The sequence below is a fragment of the Chiloscyllium plagiosum genome, chromosome 12, assembly GCF_004010195.1.
Source record: "Chiloscyllium plagiosum isolate BGI_BamShark_2017 chromosome 12, ASM401019v2, whole genome shotgun sequence".
In the NCBI taxonomy this organism is placed as follows: Eukaryota; Metazoa; Chordata; class Chondrichthyes; order Orectolobiformes; family Hemiscylliidae; genus Chiloscyllium; species Chiloscyllium plagiosum.
Genome location: NC_057721.1, coordinates 39,321,744 through 39,342,928, shown reverse-complemented (window position 1 = coordinate 39,342,928; position 21,185 = coordinate 39,321,744). Strand labels below are relative to the sequence as shown.

Below are 21,185 nucleotides of genomic sequence, written 5' to 3'. Positions count from 1 at the left end.
CTTCTCTCGTGAATTGGATTCCTGTGAGTGTGGCGTTGATGGTCCGGTGTGTTTTTTCTATTTCCGTGTTTTTAATGATTACAAACGTGTCATCGACATATCTGACCCAGAGTTTGGGTTGAATTTGTGGTAGGACTGTTTGTTCTAACCTTTGCATAACTGCCTCTGCTATGAGTCCCGAGACTGGTGATCCCATGGGTGTTCCGTTGATTTGTTTGTATATCTGGTTGTTGAATGTGAAGTGTGTTTGAATAAATAACTAAACAACCCGTGTTTGAATAAATAACTAAACACTTCTAACATCAACCTAACAGATTTTCTGCAGCAGCTGCTAAAAATAGTGTTCTTTCAGAAATAGTGGCTTGATAAAATGAAACAACAAAGAAGGCTGGCTAGTCCACCGAATCATGCTGGTTCTTCAGAACCATCCGATTATATAACTTGCGACCATACAAGCATTTCGGAAGCTGGTAACAAGGATGAAAGAAATGGAATACATTGATGTGCAAGATCACAATAGGTGTGGGAAAACAAAAGTAATTCATTCGAAGATTTAGCACAATGTCCTCTTCTTTAGTAATTAAATCCTCTAACCAAGTCAAGGATGCATGAATCTTTTTAATGCTTTAACTATTTGCCCTATCACTTTAAAATTTGTGGACAGATGCAGACCTCTGTTTCTACCATCTAAATTGGCTTTCAGTTATCTTCTAAAATGGACCATATGAAATAGGAGTGTAAGTCAATCATTTTGAGTGTCAAGTCTGCTCTACTATTCAAGACGATCATGGCGGATTGCTTTGTATTTAATTTCCCTAGTCCTGTCTATCTCAGAAAACCTTAGAATATTCCCTTGCCTAGCAAGATTCTATCACCCCTTTAAAAACATTGAGTGATTTCATCTCCTCCACCTTCCAAGGTAGTGTCTTCCAGAGTTTCACAAGCCTCAGAAAAAAATTCTAATCCACGTCTTTAAATAAGATTTGAAAAAAAAAGTAGCATCCAAGATGTAGTTTCGCAAATGTTCTGCCTAACTTAAGCATAGAATCCTTCAGATCATGTCAATTTCTCTCATTATGAAGAATAGCACACCATTGGTCTCCTTGATTATGTGCTGTACTTGCATATCAACTTTGTGATTCATGCATTAAAACACCTGAATCTTGTCAACCTGTAGCTCCATCTAATTGCTTCATACCCCCTCCCTTGAGAGTCATTTCATTGCTCCCATCTCTCTTCCACTTCTTGGTTTGCAGGAACACCAAAACGTTTTTATATTCGTTTTGTGAAGAGAGCAGAAAATTCTGTATTTCATTTGCCATTTCCTTTAAATCAACAGAAGAATAATAGATTTCACTAATTTCATTCTCTGGAGGATCAATGCGCACACTTTTTAAACAAAATACCTGTAGAAACTCTTGCTACTCATTTTAACATTGCTATCTAGTTTCCACTTGCATAAATTTCTTCATTCGATTAACCTTTTAATCATTTTTGCTTTCTTTGCATTCTGACCAATCGCCTGACCAGCCACTGTCTCTGCACACATCTGCTTTACTCAAGTTTGATACTTTCCTTAACTTCTTTAGTTAATTATGGATGACAAGGCCTCCTTTTTCTCCCATTTCCAACCTCCTCCAGACCAAAGGGGTAGCCATGGGCATCTTCGCCGGGTATGTGGAACAGTCCATTTTCCATAGCTACACCGGCACTGTTCCCCGCTACATTGTTGATTTTTTTTTATGCCACGTTGTGCTCCCACAAGGAGGTCGAACAGTTCAATTTCACCAACACATTCCATCCCGACCTTAACTTCAACTGGACCATCTTGGACATCACCCTCCCCTTCCTGGACCTCTTCATCTCCATCAACAGTGACTGACAATACAGATTTTTTTAGATTAGATTCCCTACAGTGTGGAAACAGGCCCTTTAGCCCAACAAGTCCACACCAACCCTCCGAAGAGTAACCACCGAGACCCATTTCCCTCTGACTAATGCACGGTGGACAATTTAGCATGGCCAATTCACCTGACCTGCACTTCTTTGGACTGTGTGAGGAAACCTGAGCACCCTGAGGAAACCCACACAGACATAGGGAGAATGTACAAACTCCACAGTCACCCAAGGAGGGAATTGAACCTGGGTCCCTGGTGCTGTCTTCGACAAACCCACCAACTCCCACAGCTACCTGGACTACACCTCCTCCCACCCTGCCTCCTGTAAAAACACTATCCTTTATTCCAGGTTCCTCTACCTCTGCCACTTCTGCTCCCAGGAGGACAAGTTCCACCACAGAATACACCAGATGGTCTCATTCTTCAAAGACCACAATTTCCCCTCCCAAGTGGTCGGTGGTGCCCTCCAGCGCATTTCACCCCCTTCCCGCACCTCCACCTTCGAACCCCACCTCTCCAACCGCAACAAGGACAGAAACCCCCTGGTCGTCACCTTCCACCCCACCAACCTTCGAATACATTGCATCATCCTCCACCATTTCCATCACCTACAAACAGACCCCACCACCAGAGATAGATTTCCCTCCCCACCCCTTTCTGCATTCCGTAAAGACCATGCCCTCCGCAATGGTCAGGTTCATGCCCCCCCCCGCCAACCCACACTCCCCTCCTGGCACCTTCCCTGCTACCACAAGAATTGCAAAATCTGCGTCCACACTTCCCCCCCTCACCTCCTTGCAAGGCCCCAAAAGAAGCCTTTCACATCCACCAGAGATTTATCTGCACTTCCACATGTCATTTATTGTATCTGTTGCTCCCGATGTGGCCTCTTCTACACTGGGGAGAGAGGATGCCTACTTGCAGAACGCTTCAGAGCACATCTCTGGGACACACACACAAAATAACCCCACCGCCCCATTGCCAAACACTAAATCCCCTCTGCCACTGCCAAGGAAATGCAGGTGCTGGTCCTCCATCACCAAACCCTAACTACCCGACACCTGGAGGAAGAACGCCTCATCTTCCACCTTGAGACCCTCAAATCTCTGTGGATTTCACCAGTCTCTTCATTTCCCCTGCCCCTACCTTATCCCAGCTCCAACCTTCCAACTTGTCACCACCCTCATGACCTGTCCATCTTCCTTCCCACGCATCTGCTCCACCCTCCTCTCTGACCTATCACCATTACCCCCACCTGCATCTAACTATCGCACTCTCAGGTACCTACCCCCCAGTACATCCCCCCGACCCCATTTATCTCTTTACTCTCTTGGCAAACAAGCCTCATTCCTAATGAGGGGCTTATGCCCAAAATGTCGATTCCCCTGCACCTCGGATGCTGCCTGACCTGCTGTTTTTCCAGCACCACACAGATCTCCAGCATCTGCAGTCTTCCCTTCCTCCTTTTTGAATATACTGAGTAATCTGAAATATCTCCTTCAACTATCCCTCTTTAGATCACACTCCAACTCAGCATGCCAACTCACTTAAGTCAGTTGTCACACTAACACAGTATTTAAAGTTTAAGACATTCGCATTAGACCCAACCTTCTTTCTTTTAAATTGGACATAAAATTCAAACACATTGTGGTCACTGCAATCTTAGAGGTCTCTTGACTCCAAGGTCATCAATTAATCCTGTCGTAATACACAATTCCAGGTGTGGTATAATCTGCTCTCTGACAGGCTCAAAATTCTGCTGCTCCAAACTCCCTTGAAAACATTGTGTTCGGCTTATCCAGACTCACCAGTCAATCTAACTTTTGCTAACTTGTATCCAAAGTGATGTTAGCCACAATTATTGCAATCCCCTTAATTATTTTGCCCCACATTGTAGACTATTTCCACAAATGACTTGTTTGCCCACTTTTTGTGCCTCCACCCAAACCAATTCAATATCCTGTTTGCTGAACTGTGGTCATCTCTAAATAATGTACAAATGTCATTTTGATTAACAATGCTATCCTTCTACTTCAAATCAAAATCAAGTATCACGGATCCTTTAACATTCAGGGATTAATTTTGGTAATTTGGCAGATACAATTCCATTTGGCTATCAGTGCATATTTAGGAACTTCAATGTGCACTATTTGTTTACTTAATTCAGAAAGCTACACAAGTCAGATACAGAGCTTTTACTTTTGTCTTTTTCTAATCGTTTTAACAACAGAATTGCAGTTGTTAGTGTATTTCCAGATTTTTGTTTTACCTCTGACTCTTAGATCCCAAATTATAATTTCCCCCTTACCCTGTCTTGGACGCTTTGATATACAACATTTTACCATACTTGATCCCTTGCCCCTTCAATTCAAAACTTTCTCTGACTTCCGCATTAGACAGTTCAGAAAATAGGTATAGCCCCCACTTTCCCCACTGCTGGAGCCAGTGCCAGTGCAAAATTCTGATTAAGAGTCACTGGACTCAAAACATTAACTGTTTTTCTCTCCACAGATGTCAGACCCATTGTGCTTCTCCAGCACTTTGTTCCTTGAACTGGACTCACTTCACACACAATCTTTGAGCTGGGCATTCATCTCTAATCTGACTTGCTGTATATGCCAGTGAGCATGTGGCTCAGATAATAATGAGAGGTTACAACTTTAGCGGTTCTGATTCTAATTTGGCACTCAGCTTCTCATACTGACCACCTCCACTGTGCTGCCCATATCGTTGTTAACTACATGGGCCATGATGACTGAATCAAGTAAATTTCCCCTCTCTCATGCAATACAGTATCTGTAGTTCAGTTTCCAACTCATACTCTGAAGTGAAGTTCCTTGAACTTCACACACTTGCCCCAGACAGGTTTGCTCTTGATCAGCATGGCATCCAGGGGCTCCTACATGCGACAACTATGACATCATTGCCTATCCTTCATGTGTTTCATGGAAAAGTTTAATTATTTTATTGATTTTGTACTTTGAAAAGTAAGCTTCATTAACCTCATCAGCAGATGCTATATTATATTTAAACTTCAGACTCAGATACCAAATTGCTTGCTTTATTTCCTGTACAAAAAGGAAGGAAACTATTCTGGAGGCTGAAAATGTTTAGGAAAAGCTGAAGTAAACTTATACAACAACTCTTTCCCTTCCTCTTCCCTAACTCCCTTAATCATTTACTCTGGTACTCTATTGTAATCATTTTCAAGGGCTAAATTGCTCTGAGTTGGTTAGTTTTATGTGCTAATAAAGCCTTGACTCACTTACGGATCCAGTTTCAGATGGTTCTTTGCAAATACACAGACTTTGTTTCATCCTGCAAATGAATAACTTCCTGTACCATGGAGTTATGGTGGATTTACTCACCTTCTGCGCAGGCCCTGATAACTACTTCAGCTTTGCATATAGTGTGAAAAAAAAATCAAACCTGTAAATGAACTGGCATACGTGTGGAGATTGTTATTAAGAACACTTCCACTAGGACAGCAGAAATGCATTCCAATGACCTCAAACCAGCCCTAAAAAGATCAAACATACCCAATAACTCAGGAGAGATTCTAGTTTATGACTGATCAAAATGGAGAAAGCTGAGTTAGGAAAGAACCAAACACGTTTATACACTTCGTGGGAGCATGCAGAGACGTCAAAGGAAGTGTATAAACCTCAAAACAATGATTTATCCAACCTTTCATGCATCACCTGTCCCAGCACAGCATGCAGATCACACAGTCGATCGAATAGCTATCTCAGAACCCACTGAACTGAAGTCATGTTTGATTCCAAGAAGAAGAATTTCAATTCTGAGATACCTGAGCTAATGGGTCACAGTTGATACATGGCAATGACAGGATTTTGCAATTGAGGGTGAGAGAATTAATTTAGGCCAGAGGGATACAATAACTCACGCTTAGTGGTTTGAGGACAAATGTGTGTGTATTGAAGTGTATAAAATATAAAGTGAACACAAATTTTGAATGAGAGTCACAGCCCTGAGCGGAAATGAAAGTTTGCATTTGCCAATTTTAGCCACTCACTATGTAGTTGGCCAATATAAAATCTGCCAATTTATCATCACAAAGTTTTAAAACTATACCTTCATTTTCTTTTGCTAAGCTTAGAAGCGAGGAACGTGCTACTGTGATTGGTTTTCATTGCACTTTTGCAAATAAGGATTGTTGCATATTATTTTTCTATAGCTTAATATTGGACAAAGCTGTAAGTGACATCCCATTTCTTGATAAAAAGAATAGACCAAAGAATGCACAATTTTGAAATCTGAATTTGAGACCCTCATTCTAAACATAATCTATTTGACACACAATGCATAGACTAGCAAACAAAAACAAATTGCTGGAGAAATTCATATTTGGCAGCATCTGTAGAGAGAAAGCAGAGTTAATATTTTGGGTCCAGTGACCTTTCTTCAGAAGGCATGCTGAATTTTCCAGCAATTTCTATTTTGTTTGATTTCCAACATCCACAGTTTTTTCGTTTTGTTTGTTACAGAGCAGCAGATGCTGTTTTAGTTGTGCAAACAGGCTGGTATAATGGTCAATGTGCTACACTTACTTATTTACTGAGGTCTCACATGCAACTTAAATGCTTTGGTCTTGAAGGGAAAACAAGTTAGTTGCAAAGTCATGAGTCTTTTCAGTTTCCACATGCTAGGACACCAAAAAGTCCAGGACAGTGCATGCATTCCAAATCAACTACACAGGAACCTCGATTATCCAAACACCAATTATCTGAAAATCTGATTATCCGAAGGAGATCTTGAGGTCCCAGTAGAAACATTACATCAAAGAAGTGCTTCCAACAGTGATCACGTCTTTTGTTTACAGTGATTAAACAGGTAGAGTCTCCAAATGACTGACCTCCCCCTCTCTCCCCCCACAGTTTCCCTGGAATTCTACAGAGGGGTGTACCCAAACCGTTGGATAGGGTTTGGGGGGTGGTCGGGGGGCAGTGCTGGGGGCGGAGTCTTGCGCGGTGTGCTGCTCCAGTCTCCTGAATGGGGAGCAGACTTTAAAAACTCAGGCCCGAGGAAAGGCATTTAATCGAATAATTGACTTTCCGAATGAAATAGTGCCCGCCCATCTCATTCAGATAATCGAGGTTCCCCTGTACACTGTTAATGCACCCAGTGCTTCTGTTGATTGTAAGTAACACAGTTACACAGGCAATTCAGTTGCCGTTATCTTCCACATCAGAATGATGTACGTAGGTGGTACTTGGATACAGTATTTGCTTCCTTATCAGCAAAGAGGAGGTGGTATCGCTCTTCTGGAAAAGAGCAGATGCAGACCCTTTCGTCTAACTAGTCCACACCGACGATGTACCTAAACCAAACTGGTCCCACTTGCCTCAATTTGGCCCATATCCCTCTAAACTTTTGCTGTTTATGTATTTATCCAAATGTCTTTCAAATATTGTAAATGTACTGTTTCCACCACTTCCTGTGTGAAAAAAGTTGCCCTCATGTCCTTTTCAAAAGGACCTTACCTATTCCCCTCAGGATTTTATACACCTGTTATTTCACTGGAGCATTTATGGGTGACCCAAGTCCTAAACTATCTTTACAACTCAAACCTGCCATAGATGACAACATTCTGGTAAATCTTTTCTCAACTCTCTCCAATTTAATATCCTTTCTATGGGCAGGGTTACCAGAACTGTACACAGTACTCCAGAAGAGGCCTTGCCAACATCCTGTAACAACCTCAACATGACATCCCAACTCCTACACTCAAAAGTTTGAGCAATGAAGACAAGAGTGCTAAGCACTTTAACGGTTCTGCCTACATGCGATGCAAATTTCAAAGAATTATTTTAAACTGGAATGTTTCTAGGAAGGTGAACCAAACTGTTAGTTTGCAACCATATTTTTAACAAGATACTTCTTAGATTTCATCTGGAATATTGCGTGCAGTTTTGGGTCCTACATCATAGTAAGACATGAATACATTACAGAGCCAACGTAGAAGCAATTTTAGTGCAGTGATAGTATCCCTACCCCTACCCCTGGATTATCTCCTGTTTCAAGCCCCACAGGCTCCAGAGGTGTGGGACAGCAATTCTGAACATTTTGACAAAAGTACTTTTCTTAAAAACAAGAATGGTTCCATGAATAGAAACTTCAGTTATGTGGAGACTGAACTAGTTAGGCCTGTTCTTCTGGGAGAGAAACATTTTATAGATGTTTGCAACTTCACGAGTGGGCTGAATGGATAAAAGAGACAGCAGTTTTTTCCACTCATTCAAGTTACAAGAGTAAGAGGGCACAGATTTAAAGTGATGTTGGATGATATGGTGGAAAAACAACGTTTTACACTGCAAAGAATTACAGTCTGCAATGCACTGCTTGGAAATGTGGAGGAGGAAGTTTCAATTGAGCCATTCAATTGAGCCATTCAAGATGATTATCTGGATATAACTCATGCAGAAAGGTAGGAGGAAAAAGGAGATTGGCAGTAAGCAATGATACTTATTTGAAGAACCATTGTAGGCATGATGGGCCAAAAGGCCTCCTTCTGAACTGTAATAATTCTGTAATTTGTATAACATACCAACATAACACTCATCAGACCAGCTTCTGAATAAAAAGTGGAGCTGTGGGATTGGATTTGGATTGCTCCAATTAAAAGTCTAAGTTTCAAAACCTCATGGAAGATTACTTAACACCTTCCTGAAGTGCTACTGGGCCAATAACATTGAAATACTCTTCACTAAGTGTACTATGAATAAAGAATTCACTCGAGACTAGTAAAATGACATTGCATCTTGTGTACTTTTGAACTTTGTAATATAATGCATTGCTGGCTGGCTAGATTGTAAAAACCTCACTTTAAAATAAACTGTATACCGTTAGCACTTAGTTTCTGACCATAAACACTTCATGGACAACATACACTTTCACAAACCTTTACTTTCAAACAGAGATCTTAAAAGTCGGCATCATTAAAATTCCAACTATGAAATAAAAGATTTTGCATTTCTTAAGATGAAACATAATATTAGCCAAGACAGAAGGTATACTCACCAGGTGGAGGATTCAGGTAGACACTGTTACAGGTCAGTAGTTTCTTAATAAATTGGAAATACTCCAGGCTATACTGCATTCTATTGTGCATGAACTGCACATTCTGTTTCCGTACACTTCGTTCAATGACACTTGGCATTTTTATCTGGTGTGGTTTTATACTAATCTCCAGCTCAGAAATGTACTTAATTAATTCATTATCTTTAGCGAGTGTGTCCATACGTTCATAAAATAGTATGTAAGCATTCCACCATCGCTTTTGCCGCCTGTATGACATTCGTTTCATCATATGGTCAAAAACTTCACCCATATACTCGCCACCAAAGCACTGGTTTTTCATTTCTTCATCATCATCCATTTTGCACTCAGTTACATCACCATCATCAAACTTATACCATTTGTTTTTCTCACCATCTCCACCATTTCGTTGAATGATGTATGAATAATAATGTCCTCCACTTGCCTGACCACTATGCACTAATACACCAACCAGTCTATATTTAGTGCTACCAGGCTGCTCGTTATCTGGCTGTTCATTTTGAATCAATTGATTTTCTGGGTTGATGTCATCCCCTTCCAATTTGGCAACCCCAGCCACAGTGTAAGGTTCCATATCCAGCTCTCGTGGAAATTCAAAATAGTCATTGAATTTAATTGCACATTCCCTTTCCCAGTCATAGTCAAATCGCTTCAGTTGAATTGCTAAAACTGGTGGCAGTTTCTTGATTAGTAAACGCTTCACTGTATCAACCTGCAAAACAGAAGAGACATTAAATATAATGAAGTTTAAGAAGCGATTACACAAATATAAATATCTCAAAAGAAACCTCAGCCTATACAAGAGTACACAACTTTTTAGTACATTTTCTTACATATATTCTCTCTTTATACACCTTTCCTAAAACAGCTGCAGTCAGTACAAGTTATAATGGGCATGATTTGGAGATGCCGGTGTTGGACTGGGGTGTACAAAGTTAAAAGTCACAACACCAGGTTATAGTCCAACAGGTTTAATTGGAAGCACACTAGCTTTCGGAGCAATGCTCCTTCATCAGGCACTACCACCTGATGAAGGAGTGTCACTCCGAAAGCTCGTGTGCTTCCAATTAAACATGTGGACTATAACCTGGTGTTGTGCGATTTTTAACCATGTATAATGGGGACATTCAACTGAAATGTACAGCAGCTAACCAACAAATTCATCTTTCAGTTTACAGCAACACTTGTTAAATAGAACAGGGAATAACATTACTTTAGTATTATGAAATACCAACAGTTTAGACATGGGTATTGACTTCAACAAACTTATGAAGGGTTCAGGTAACAAACTAAACATTTTGAAGTTAAGGTGGTTCAGTGGTTAGCATTGCTGCCTCACAGCACCAGGATCCCAGGTTCAATTCTATCCTTGGTCAACTGTCCATGTGGAGTCTGCCCATTGTCCCAGTGTCTGCGTGGGTTTTCTCCGGGTACTCCGGTTTCCTCCCACAGTCCAAAGATGTGCAGGTTAGGTGGATTGGCCGTGCTAAGTTGCCCATAGTGTTACGTGCATTAGTCAGAGGGAAATGGGTCTGGGTGGGTTACTCTTTGGTGTAGGGTCGGTGTGGATTTGTTGGGCCAAAGGGCCTGTTTCCACACTGTAGGGAATCTAATCTAATCTAAAACTGCAACATCGCAAACTTCTGTCAGCCTCCACCCTATCTGTAACCAACACAGCTTGCTTAATTACAAATATCAGGCAACAAGTGATCAGAACCTAACACAAGAATGAGATTAGGAAGTATTTTACAAAGTAAATATGGTAAATGTTTCAAACTTTATTCTAAAAACAGTTTTGCATGGTAGATTGTTAGTTTTCCATTTACTTGATAGGTTTTTGTCTAAAAAGGTGGTAAAAGATTTTTTTGGATTAGATCATAGATCAGGATAGTTAAATAGCAAACTACTTTTAATATACTAACAATACATTTACCATTTTCCAGATGTGACTTTGCACTTCACAGCAGTTTAAACTTTCCATGGCACAATTCAGAGAAAGAGCTCTTCACTTAACCTAGTCAACACCTTGATCAAATACCAAAAACATTAACCAGTCATTATTTCATGACAGGTTCTAGGGTCTTGTAGAATCCCCGAATCCCTCCAGTGTGGAGGCAGCAATTAGCTGCATGACATTACACTCTAATTTTATACTAATTTGTTCATATATGCCGGAGTCACAGGCGTGAACAACATTTACTGACTGCCTCCAGTTGCCCTGGAGGTGGTGGTGGCGAGGTACTTGCTTAAACTGAAGTCTTTGGGCATTAGGTCAACTATAGTTTGGGAGTTGCAGGAAAGTTGATCAAGAAACAATGAAGCAACAGTGATATAGTTCCAAACTTGGATGGAGGATGATTTAGAAGGGAAATTGTAAATAGTAGCATTTGCATGCACTTGCAGCTTTGTCCTCTTGAAGGAGTAGATTGCAGATTTGGAACGATAACATAATAGCCTGAATGCATTACTGCAATTCATCTTGCATATGGTGCACAGTTCTACTACTATGCATGATGGTGAAGGAACAGTATGTTGAATGTGATGGATGAGGTGTCAATCAAGCAGACTTTGCCCTCCACGATGTCAAGCTTCTCGCTTGTTGTTCAAGCCGGCCCCAGTTCAGTGCATTCCATCACACTCCTGATGTGATTTTTAAGTGTTGGAGAGGCATTGGGGAGATATGTAGATTGTGATTTGTTATCAGAGGACTACCTTATTCAAAGATCTTTGAATTTAAACAACTTGAGAGAATATAGCTCACAAATGTTTAAAAATTGCACTTTTACCACCACCCACCAAAGCTGTAGCATACATGCTATCTCCTTGACACTTCACTTCAGCGCTGAGCAAGAGTCATCTGACCGCGAAATGTTAGTTTGCGCTCACTCCATGGATGCCATCTGACCCGCTGTAATCTCCACCATTTGTTGTTTTCAGGACAAACTTTGTATTTTGGATTACACAGCCAACTGCCACTAATTTAGCTCACATGATACATCTTAAAAATGGATGTTTTCAAGGTACTGGAAAATGACAACTACATTGCACTAAGTGGGCTGGAAAAAGAGAACATATTCCCCCTCACAATCTATGAACAAGTGCTATAAGCAGCGATGGTGAAATTCTCAATCCAGTTATTTCAACATATCCATCTAACACATTAGATCTGCTATCAAATACAGTCTCAAGAGATGGGCATTCAAATTATAATCATAACATGTTTGCTAATCTCTACAAAAGTTCTGATTTATACAATGGGAGGGACTATTTTAATATTAGCTTCCTAGGTTTTGAAGCAGCAGTGCATCTACATGGAGGAAATGGTGGGAGATGACAACAGTTGGTCAGGTTATGAAGGCACTGGTCACAGAAATTAGCCCAGTGAATATTTAAACCTGGAGGAAAAAGCTTTATAGTTCAACACTTGGAGGGACTAAAGGTGCAGTGGCAGCATAAGACAAAGAAAACCTGTATGAAGCTGTTAACCTCTAAGGTAGCTGAATTAGTTGTCAGCTGTTGAGCAGCTGGAGGGCTTAATAATTGCTAAACAATGGATTTCTTTCAAATGCTGGGACGAGATCAGATTGGGAACTCTGTTTGGTGTAGATGATTTGGATCGAAGGGTCCGTTTCCATGTTGTATGACTATGACTCGATATTGAATGGAATTCTCCTAACATTTAAGGTTTAGCAATTCTCTTCCTCACCAAAAGGTACATATCTTGGTTAATTCTGCATTGCTGTCCTAACCCTATATCTCTCAGATGTCGCTTCATTCTTATAAACAGAATGTCAGTGGCACATTCCAGTGCTGCAACCTAATCACCCCAACCAAGTTGTTGCCAAAAGCAAAAGATATTATTGAATTAGAAATTTATAGTATGGAAGATGGCATTTCAGCCCACTGCAACACAGTGAGCTGGCTAGCATCGATTTATTCATACTTTCCAGCACGGGCAGCCTGATAGTTGCTAGATGTCCCACAAGACTGCAGCACTAAGAATACTGATGCATAAATCAATCATGGTTCAAACTTTCCAACAGGATTTTCAGAAATATTTTTGCAGGTCCTTTTGTTAAAATCCCTCCAGGGCTGCTCATGCCTGAATTCTCACTGGAGAGTCATGCAACAATTAAGAAACTGTTATGAGTTACATTAGCACACAAAGGACCTCTTTCTCTACTCCGAATTCCTCTCCTTGGCCTCCCCATGTGATCTCCTCCACTCTCCCTTCCCCACTGTCCCCATTATGTATCTCTCAAAATGTGTATTTTGTTATCCCTACAGGAAACACTACAGAAGATCCACTTATATTGGGGAAAAGAATTCAAGCGTTAACAGTTACCATTAAAATTACAGCAAACATGATCCTAAGGAGAAAAGAAAGGATAAACCTAATTATGAATAAACAATTGCAACACTGAGCAATAACTAGTGAATGATCATGTGTTGTTACTAACATAAGCAACTGATACCTTGGTTTACCAATGCATCAATTAAAATGGTCTTGATTATTCAGGGAGAACAACATGCCTATGAGGTCGGTGCATCCTGGTGGATAACAATCTTTAATCCAAATCTGTGTACATACTGAATGGAAGAAAGCATGCAGTCTTTTAAATTCTCAAATAGAAGTCAAATCACAAAATACTTAAATAGTCATGGATTAAGAACTAAGAATTTGAGAGAAATTTGCTTACCTTTTTGTTGCATTTCTCACAATGGTATGCATTGGCACCTTCCAGTAGGTCTCCTTTGACATACTGTTCGAGTGAATCAAGCAGATTTTGATGATTTCTAATGTCAACATTCAGTGTTGTGAAGGATTCCTCACATTCATATCTAAAAAAAAGTAAAAATGTATTGCAATCATGACACCAGAAGTATATTACAATACAAAGTGCGGAAATATAATAAACTGTTATGAAAGTAATGATAGAATTCAAGAGGACAGAGACAAATGGATGAGGCACATGTGGCAGAATAAGTTTCAAGTAGGGAAGTGTGAACAATATATTGTAATGTTAAGGACAAATTACACAAAATAAAGCATACAAGTTTAAAAGGGTTCAGTAACCAGTAAATTGTTGTCAATCTGCCCTGCCAGGTTCAAACTATTTCAAGTCATATACAGGATCCTGGACAGGTTTCTGATTAAACAGTGAAAAGGCTTTGAGTAAATTTTATTAAATAGTTGTTTCCATTTGAACTGGAGCATTGCATCCACTTCAGGACCAAGGTCAAGACATTGGACAAGATGCAAAGCCTTCAGAGAACAGTTCCCTGGATGAACGACCGCAGTGACAAGGATATACTGGAGAACCTGGGGCTGGCCTTCAAAGAGAAGACGGAGGGTTTTGTTTTGGGAAGGGTGGGATAGAATTTGATAAGTGTTCAAAACACTGTGACTAGAGTAGATAGGGACAAACAGCTCACATATACCAATGTGCTGTGCATGCTCACAAAGGAAATCACATTCAGAGTGAGACACAACCGGAGTATATAGTTCGGGGAATTTTGAGATAATGTGGGAATTTGGAGGGGGGAAAGGGGTGCTTTAAGATCCGAGCTTATAGGGTCTTTTAACAATTCAAGCCCAAGATCTGGGGCCCAACACAAGAGAGAATGACATTGCAGGAAAACCACAAGATTATTGGTTGGTAGAATAACCAACTATTATTAGTTACTTTCAAATCGAAGGTGAATAGAGGAAATATTTACAAGTTACAAACTAAAAGACTAGCAGGAAATTTTCAAAAATCAAGAACAAAGTGAATAATATTGAGACTAACCAGATGATGCGTTATACCTGCACTATGTAGTGACTACATCTGTAACAAGTGTTGGTTGACTGAGCAACTCTAGCTCAGTTGACGAGTTGAAGTCTGAACTTCAATATTGTGACTCATGAATGAGGGTGAAAAAGTTGCATGGACACCTTCAGGAGGCAGTCACACCAGAGATTAACTAACTCAAATTTGATAAGTGGTCAGGGAGAGGAGAGTGAGACTACAAGTGGGGCAGATAGAGTAATCCAGCACAGTGCTGAAAGAGTCTCAGCCCTTGAGTTTGTCTAACAGGTGTGAGATTCTTGTTCCCTGTATGGACAAGACCAGAGACCATAGGTAGATGAACAAACTGTCCACAGCACTATGATACTGGGCGACATTCAAGAGTGGGAGAAAAGAGAAATGTAGTTGTAATTGGGAATAGTACAGTTAGGAGAGTCAGCACAGTTCTGTGGCCAGGATCCAAAGTTCTGAAGGCTGCCTGGCACTCAGGCTTAGAACATCTCATGAGCTGCACAGGAACTTGGAGTGGGAAGGGAAGATCCAGTACCATACATATAGGAAGGAAGAGGAGAGAGATTCTGCTAAGGGAAGATGAGCAGCTCGGGGCCAAACTGAACAAAATTGAAAAGGTAATAATCTTTGGTGCAGGGTCAACAAGATTAAAGAGGTAAGCATGTGGTTCAAAAAATTGGTGTGGAAGAAATGGGTCTGAATTTATGGGACACTGGGACCAGTACTGGGGAAGAAAGGAGCTGTTCTAATGGAATGGCCTGCACTTAAATCATTCTGGGACCAGAATCCTGACAAATCGTATAACTGAGGCTGTGGATAATGCTTTAAATTAATAGCAGGGGAATGGGATAAGAAAGAGGGCTCAACGGAAGTTATTAAAGCTTCCAGGACAAATAGTAGGAGAGTATGGAGAAGCTCAGGAATCTAACTTCAGGCACTGTAATTAAGGGGACAACTATGACAAGGGAGGCAGTCACCACATGACTGAGTGTTGCACTTAGAGTCATAGTCATAGAGATGCACAGCACGGAAACAGACCCTTCGGTCCAACCCGCCCATGCCAACCAGATATCCCAACCCAATCCACTCCCACCTGCCAGCACCCGGCCCACATCCCTCCAAACCTTCCTATTCATACACCCATCTAAATGCCTCTTAAATGTTGCACTTGTACCAGTCTCCACCACTTCCTCTGCAGCTCATTTAGTCCCATGTTCCTAACCATGCCCTGAGGTCATCTGCCTTTCCTGTTAGGCCCCTTGCATTGAAATAAATGCAGTTTAATTTATTAGTCATACCTTGTCCCTGCCTGCCCTGGTTGTTTGACCCACTTCTGTTCTCAGCTGTACCCGTCTCAGATCGATCTCTTTCTTCACTATCTCCCTGGGTCCCCCCCTCCCACCTTACTAGTTTAAATCCTCCCAAGCAGTTCCAGCAAATTTCCCTGCCAGAATATTAGTCCCCTTCCAATTTAATCTGACCTTCTTGTACAGGTCACTTCTACCCCAAAAGAGATTCCAATGTTCCAAAAATGTGAATCCGTTCCCATACACCAGCTCATCAGTCATGCATTCATCTGCTCTATCCTCCTATTCCTGCCCTCACTAGCTTGTAGCACTGGGAGTAATCCAGATATTACTACCCTTGAGGACCTCCTTTTTAAATTTCTGCCTAACTCTGTGATCTCCCTTCAGAGTCTCAACTTTTTCCCTTCCTATGTCGTTGGTTCCAATGTGGACAATGACCTCCTGCTGGCTCATCTCCCCGGTGAGAACATTCTGCACCCTCTCTGAGACATCCTGGATCCTGGCACCAGGGAAGCAACACCATTCTGATTTTTCACTGCTGGCCTCAGAAACGTCTGTCTGTGTCTCGGACTATCCCCTAACACAATTGATCTCCTGGAACCCGACGTATCCCTCATTGCATTAGAGCGCGTCTGAATACCAGAAACTTGGCTGTTCATGCTACGTTCCCATGTGTATCGATCACCCCCTACATTTTCCAAAGCAGCATACTTGTTTGAAGTGGGGATAGCCACAGATGACTCCTGCACGAACTGCCTACCTCTCTTACCTTTCCTAGAGTTAACCCGTCTATGTGACTGCATCTGCGACTTTTCCCCCTTCCTATAACTGCCATCCATCACCGTTGTTGCTGCAAATTTCTCATTGCCTCTAACTGTCTCTCCAACCGATCCACTTAAATGAACATTATACAAAACAAAGTAAATGAGCTTGCAGCACAGGTTGAAATTGGTGGCTATGATGTTCAGAGTATCAGATATGGGTGCAAGGGGATCAAGGTTGAATATGTGCCTTATCAAAAAGGACAGACAGATGGTCAAATGTGCCTTGTTAGTAAGAAATTAAATAAATAGCAAGTGAGATTGTCATAAGGTGCTGAATCTGTGTAGTCAGAGTTAGGAACTGCAAAGAAATAAAGAACCTGATGGGAGTTGTGTAGAGGCTTCCAAACAGTCGTCAGGATGTGGAACAGAAAATAAGTCAGCATTATAAAAAGACAAGAAAAGAACCATTACATTAATCATTACAATTCAGTGTACATGTGGACAGGAAAAATCAGGTTTGTAGCAGACCCCAAGAAAAGGAATTTGGGCAGTGTCAACAAGATGGTTACTTTTGGAAAAGCTAGGGTTAGAGCCAACTACAGAACAGGTAATTCTGGCTTTGGTGATGCGTAAAGAGGTAGACTTGATTAGGGAGTTTAAAGGTGAAGGAACCCCAAGGGAGCAGAGACCATAACATGATAAAAATCACCCTGCAGTATGAGGGGGAAAAGCTGGAACCAAACAAAACAGTATTACAATTGAGTAAAATTAACTATCAAGACATGTTGGAGAAGCTGGCCAGAGCTGATTGGAAAGGGAGGCTAGCTGGGAATATAGTAGAGCAGCAGTCACAGGCGTTTCTAGGGGTATTTCAAGAAGCATACCAGAAATTCATCCCAACAGAAGAGTAACATGAAAGGGAGATGGTAACCATGGCTGACGAGGGAAGTCAGGGACAGCATAAAAGCAAAATGCAATGAGAGTAGTGGGAAGTCAGACGATTGGGAAGCCTTTAAAAACCAAAAGGACAGTGACAATAAGGAGAGAAGAAGAAACATTAGGGTAAGCTAGGTGGAAGTATAAAAGATTGCAACAGCTCTTTTAAAGATATCAGCTATAATTGAATGGTGCAGCAGACCTGAGTGGCCTAATTCTGTTCCTAAACTTGTGGTTTTATGTTCTAAGAATACTTGCAAAATTAAGTAATGGTGTCAAGAGGAAACAATCTTTATGCAGCAATTAGTTCTAAATTAGGTAGTTCCATAATGCGATGTTGTGTTCTTGTGCAACCCAATGTTATAGAAAAATTGTGATTTAGAAACAGCACTTAAAATATTGTGCTACAGCCAATGTTTTAAAAAATTGCACATTAGAAACAGTGTCCCCAATTTGACAATCGCATAATAGCGAATTTGCATTAATGAAATGCACGTTACAGCAGAATGACCTGTACTCTGCTTGTGGGGCAGAACAAATTGAATTAGCACTTGCAAGCGAGTTATGAATAATTATCTCAGAATCAAAATGGAATTAGTTGGGGATACTCTGGCAGCATCTGCGCAGAGAAAATAGAGTTGCATTGAGCCCAGCGACCAGGGCTCTGAAGGGCCACTGGACTCAAAATGTTAACTCTGCTTTCTCTCCACAGATAATGCCAGACCGCCGAGTTTCTCCAGCAATTTCTGTTTTGGTTTTGGATTTGGATTTATAGCATTCACAACTCTTCGCTTTAATTATCTCGAGAAAGAATTTTCAGCACTGAGGAAAACATGGGTTATGGGACGTGCTCAGCTACTCGAGCTTCTATGTTGTAATGCTAAGTATTATAAATTGTGTGCTCAGTACAGTTCTACATTCCAATCCTGAGGTCAGGAATTTCAATGAAGTTCTTATGTTTTAAGAACCCCACTGAATCCAAATCAATTTCGCAACACCAAAATATGAAGTGAATTCCATTTCTTCATTTATCTCGCGTCCACCTTATCCACTAACAATTGCCTAGAATTTCACGGGAAAGTAACATGAATTACGATGTATGCATTACTAGTATGTAAAAATAGTAATGCTGTTAGTTTAGCAAAACAGAGCTCACAGCCAACCTCCTATAGAATTCCAATAATCTGTAAATTTGTGCTAATTAAAATTAGTGTTAGTATTTAACTAAAGATACTTTGCCAAGATTTACACTCCTGTCAGGCCACTCAGCCTTGAGTTAATGTAAGGAAACAAATGAAACTGTGGCAACTTGACTCCAAACATGTTGACTTGTGGCAAAAGGGATTTAAATTTTTTATTTTCCATTGTTTTACAGGAAGGAACTAAAAAAAAAACTCTTTCTCCCTCATCTGAGTTATCTGCAATTCATTAGGATTCTTTCTCTCTCTTTTCATATAAAGATGAGCAAGTTACTCAGCCTATTGAGCATGGCCCACTATTCAATCATGGCTGCGTGAATACTAATGTCTTTTATTCATTCAATCCCGAGCACGATGGAAAACCAAAAAATTCCCAACAGAATGGAGGGTTTTGTTCTAAGAGAGAGGGTGAATTCAAACAAATTGTACAACTGAGAGATGGTGTTCCAGAAACTTCTGAGCCACTACATATGCACTTTCCTAATGACCCAATTTCTTACATATTTCAATATAGTTCAACTGATGCATTCCCAAACAATGCTCATTCTCCAGAGGGATTGAGCAAAACTGTGACTGGTCATCTCTTTGCAAGGTTCTTCAAACATAATAGTTACTCAAGCTTAATTTTATTTTAAACTTAAAATAAAATACAATATTTGCATTTATGAGCAATTCACTGAATAGTATAATTTTTTCAAGGTGCATTCTCATTACACACTTTATCAAACTCCTGTACGACAAACCCAGAAGTCACAATGCAACAAAGTTAATATTTGCTGCTGCATCTCTCATATGCCATTTTTTGGAAAATTTTACAACTAGGAACATATAGGGATTGCCAATTATCTCACATTTTCTACTAAGTTATCAATGTTTTCACACAAAATCCAACCTGAGCTTCTCTTTCAATGAAGAAATTCAATTATTCCGACACAAAAATTGCACTGCTATCGGACTGGCAATTGTGCAGTGAAAACTTAATTATTTATATTAACCACAATACTTAAAAATCCTTTGTAGCAGTGAGACAAAACAAAGTAATATTAGACTTCTGTTGCATTCACCTGTGTGGACAGCCTTGACAAATCTTCTGATCAGCAAAGGAACCTCCAAGAACTTTGCTGAGCATAGTTGCATGTCCAAGAGCTTTCAAAGCTTCATCCAGACTATCTACTAAAGAGTTGAAGAATTCCAAAGCATCATGTTGCTCTCGAAGGTTGACTGGTTCACCCCAAAGCCTGGGGAAAGGAGATAATATTTTGTATTCTAGCACATGGTCTCAAGTCTTGCTTCAAATTCATAACTATTAAACTCGCACTCTCCAATTGTACACATGCAACCCACTTAAAGATCTGTTTGCAGTTATGTTAAATCATTCCCCTTAGCTTTATGCATTAAAAATTGACAATCTTTTTCCCCAATTGCCACCAAGTGCACAGTTCTCTGTCAATGCATTTGACAATTTAGTTAATTTTATTACTTTTTTATTTTCTCAATTTGCCAGAACACCAAGTGCAAAATACAATGCTCTTCTCTGCAGCCTCACTCTCTACCAACTGCCATTTATAGGAGTTGAGTTTCACACACAACTTTTCAGCAAAATGCAGTGAAAGCTTCTTCACCACAGGCAAGAACTCATTTCCCAAAGAAAAAAAACTTCTGCAATTTTCAAACTACAAACCTGAACTGTTTCCAGAAACCTCTAGGCACATAGTACTGCAATCTTGAGGCAGCCAAATGTCCAAAAATGACTTGCAGATGTCTCAGGACCCCAATATTGTATTCCTTTCGATCTTCAGTTTTTCCAATTACAGGTTTGTCATAATGGTGGTGGTAACTAAAAACATCATCTCTAGGATCGACATTGCTCTTTAAAAACATATTTTAAAAAATCAATTGAGATTAAAACAAAATGCTTCTCAACAGAAGCTAAATGCAACTTTGCAGCAACTTAATAATTAAATTTGAATCCAGAGGAACCTCAATTATCCGAAGGACACGGGCAGGGAGTATTTCGTTCGGTAAATCGAATGCCAGAGTAACAGTTTAGCCAAGCACCTGGACCTTGCGATTTAACCGAATAATCAGATCTTTGCATAATTGAATACTGGATAATAGAGGTTCCTCTGCATGTGCAATCACAATATCAAAAATCGCTAAAAGTATACTCAAAAATTCTTTTGTTAAGCACAACTTT

At 40.4% G+C, this 21,185-nt stretch overlaps 1 protein-coding gene across 2 annotated transcripts in view; it reads right to left on the bottom strand.

Annotated features, from left to right (window-relative positions):
* Positions 1-21,185, bottom strand: part of usp9 (ubiquitin specific peptidase 9) — a 272,043-nt gene that overhangs the window by 57,396 nt on the left and 193,462 nt on the right. For both annotated transcript variants that reach the window (XM_043700849.1, XM_043700850.1), the window contains exons 32-35: positions 20,670-20,857; positions 20,053-20,226; positions 13,679-13,820; positions 8,940-9,690 (exon numbers count right to left, since the gene is read on the bottom strand). In XM_043700849.1, the coding sequence (XP_043556784.1) occupies positions 8,940-9,690; positions 13,679-13,820; positions 20,053-20,226; positions 20,670-20,857 (1,255 nt within the window). The remainder of the gene's footprint in view (positions 1-8,939; positions 9,691-13,678; positions 13,821-20,052; positions 20,227-20,669; positions 20,858-21,185) is intronic.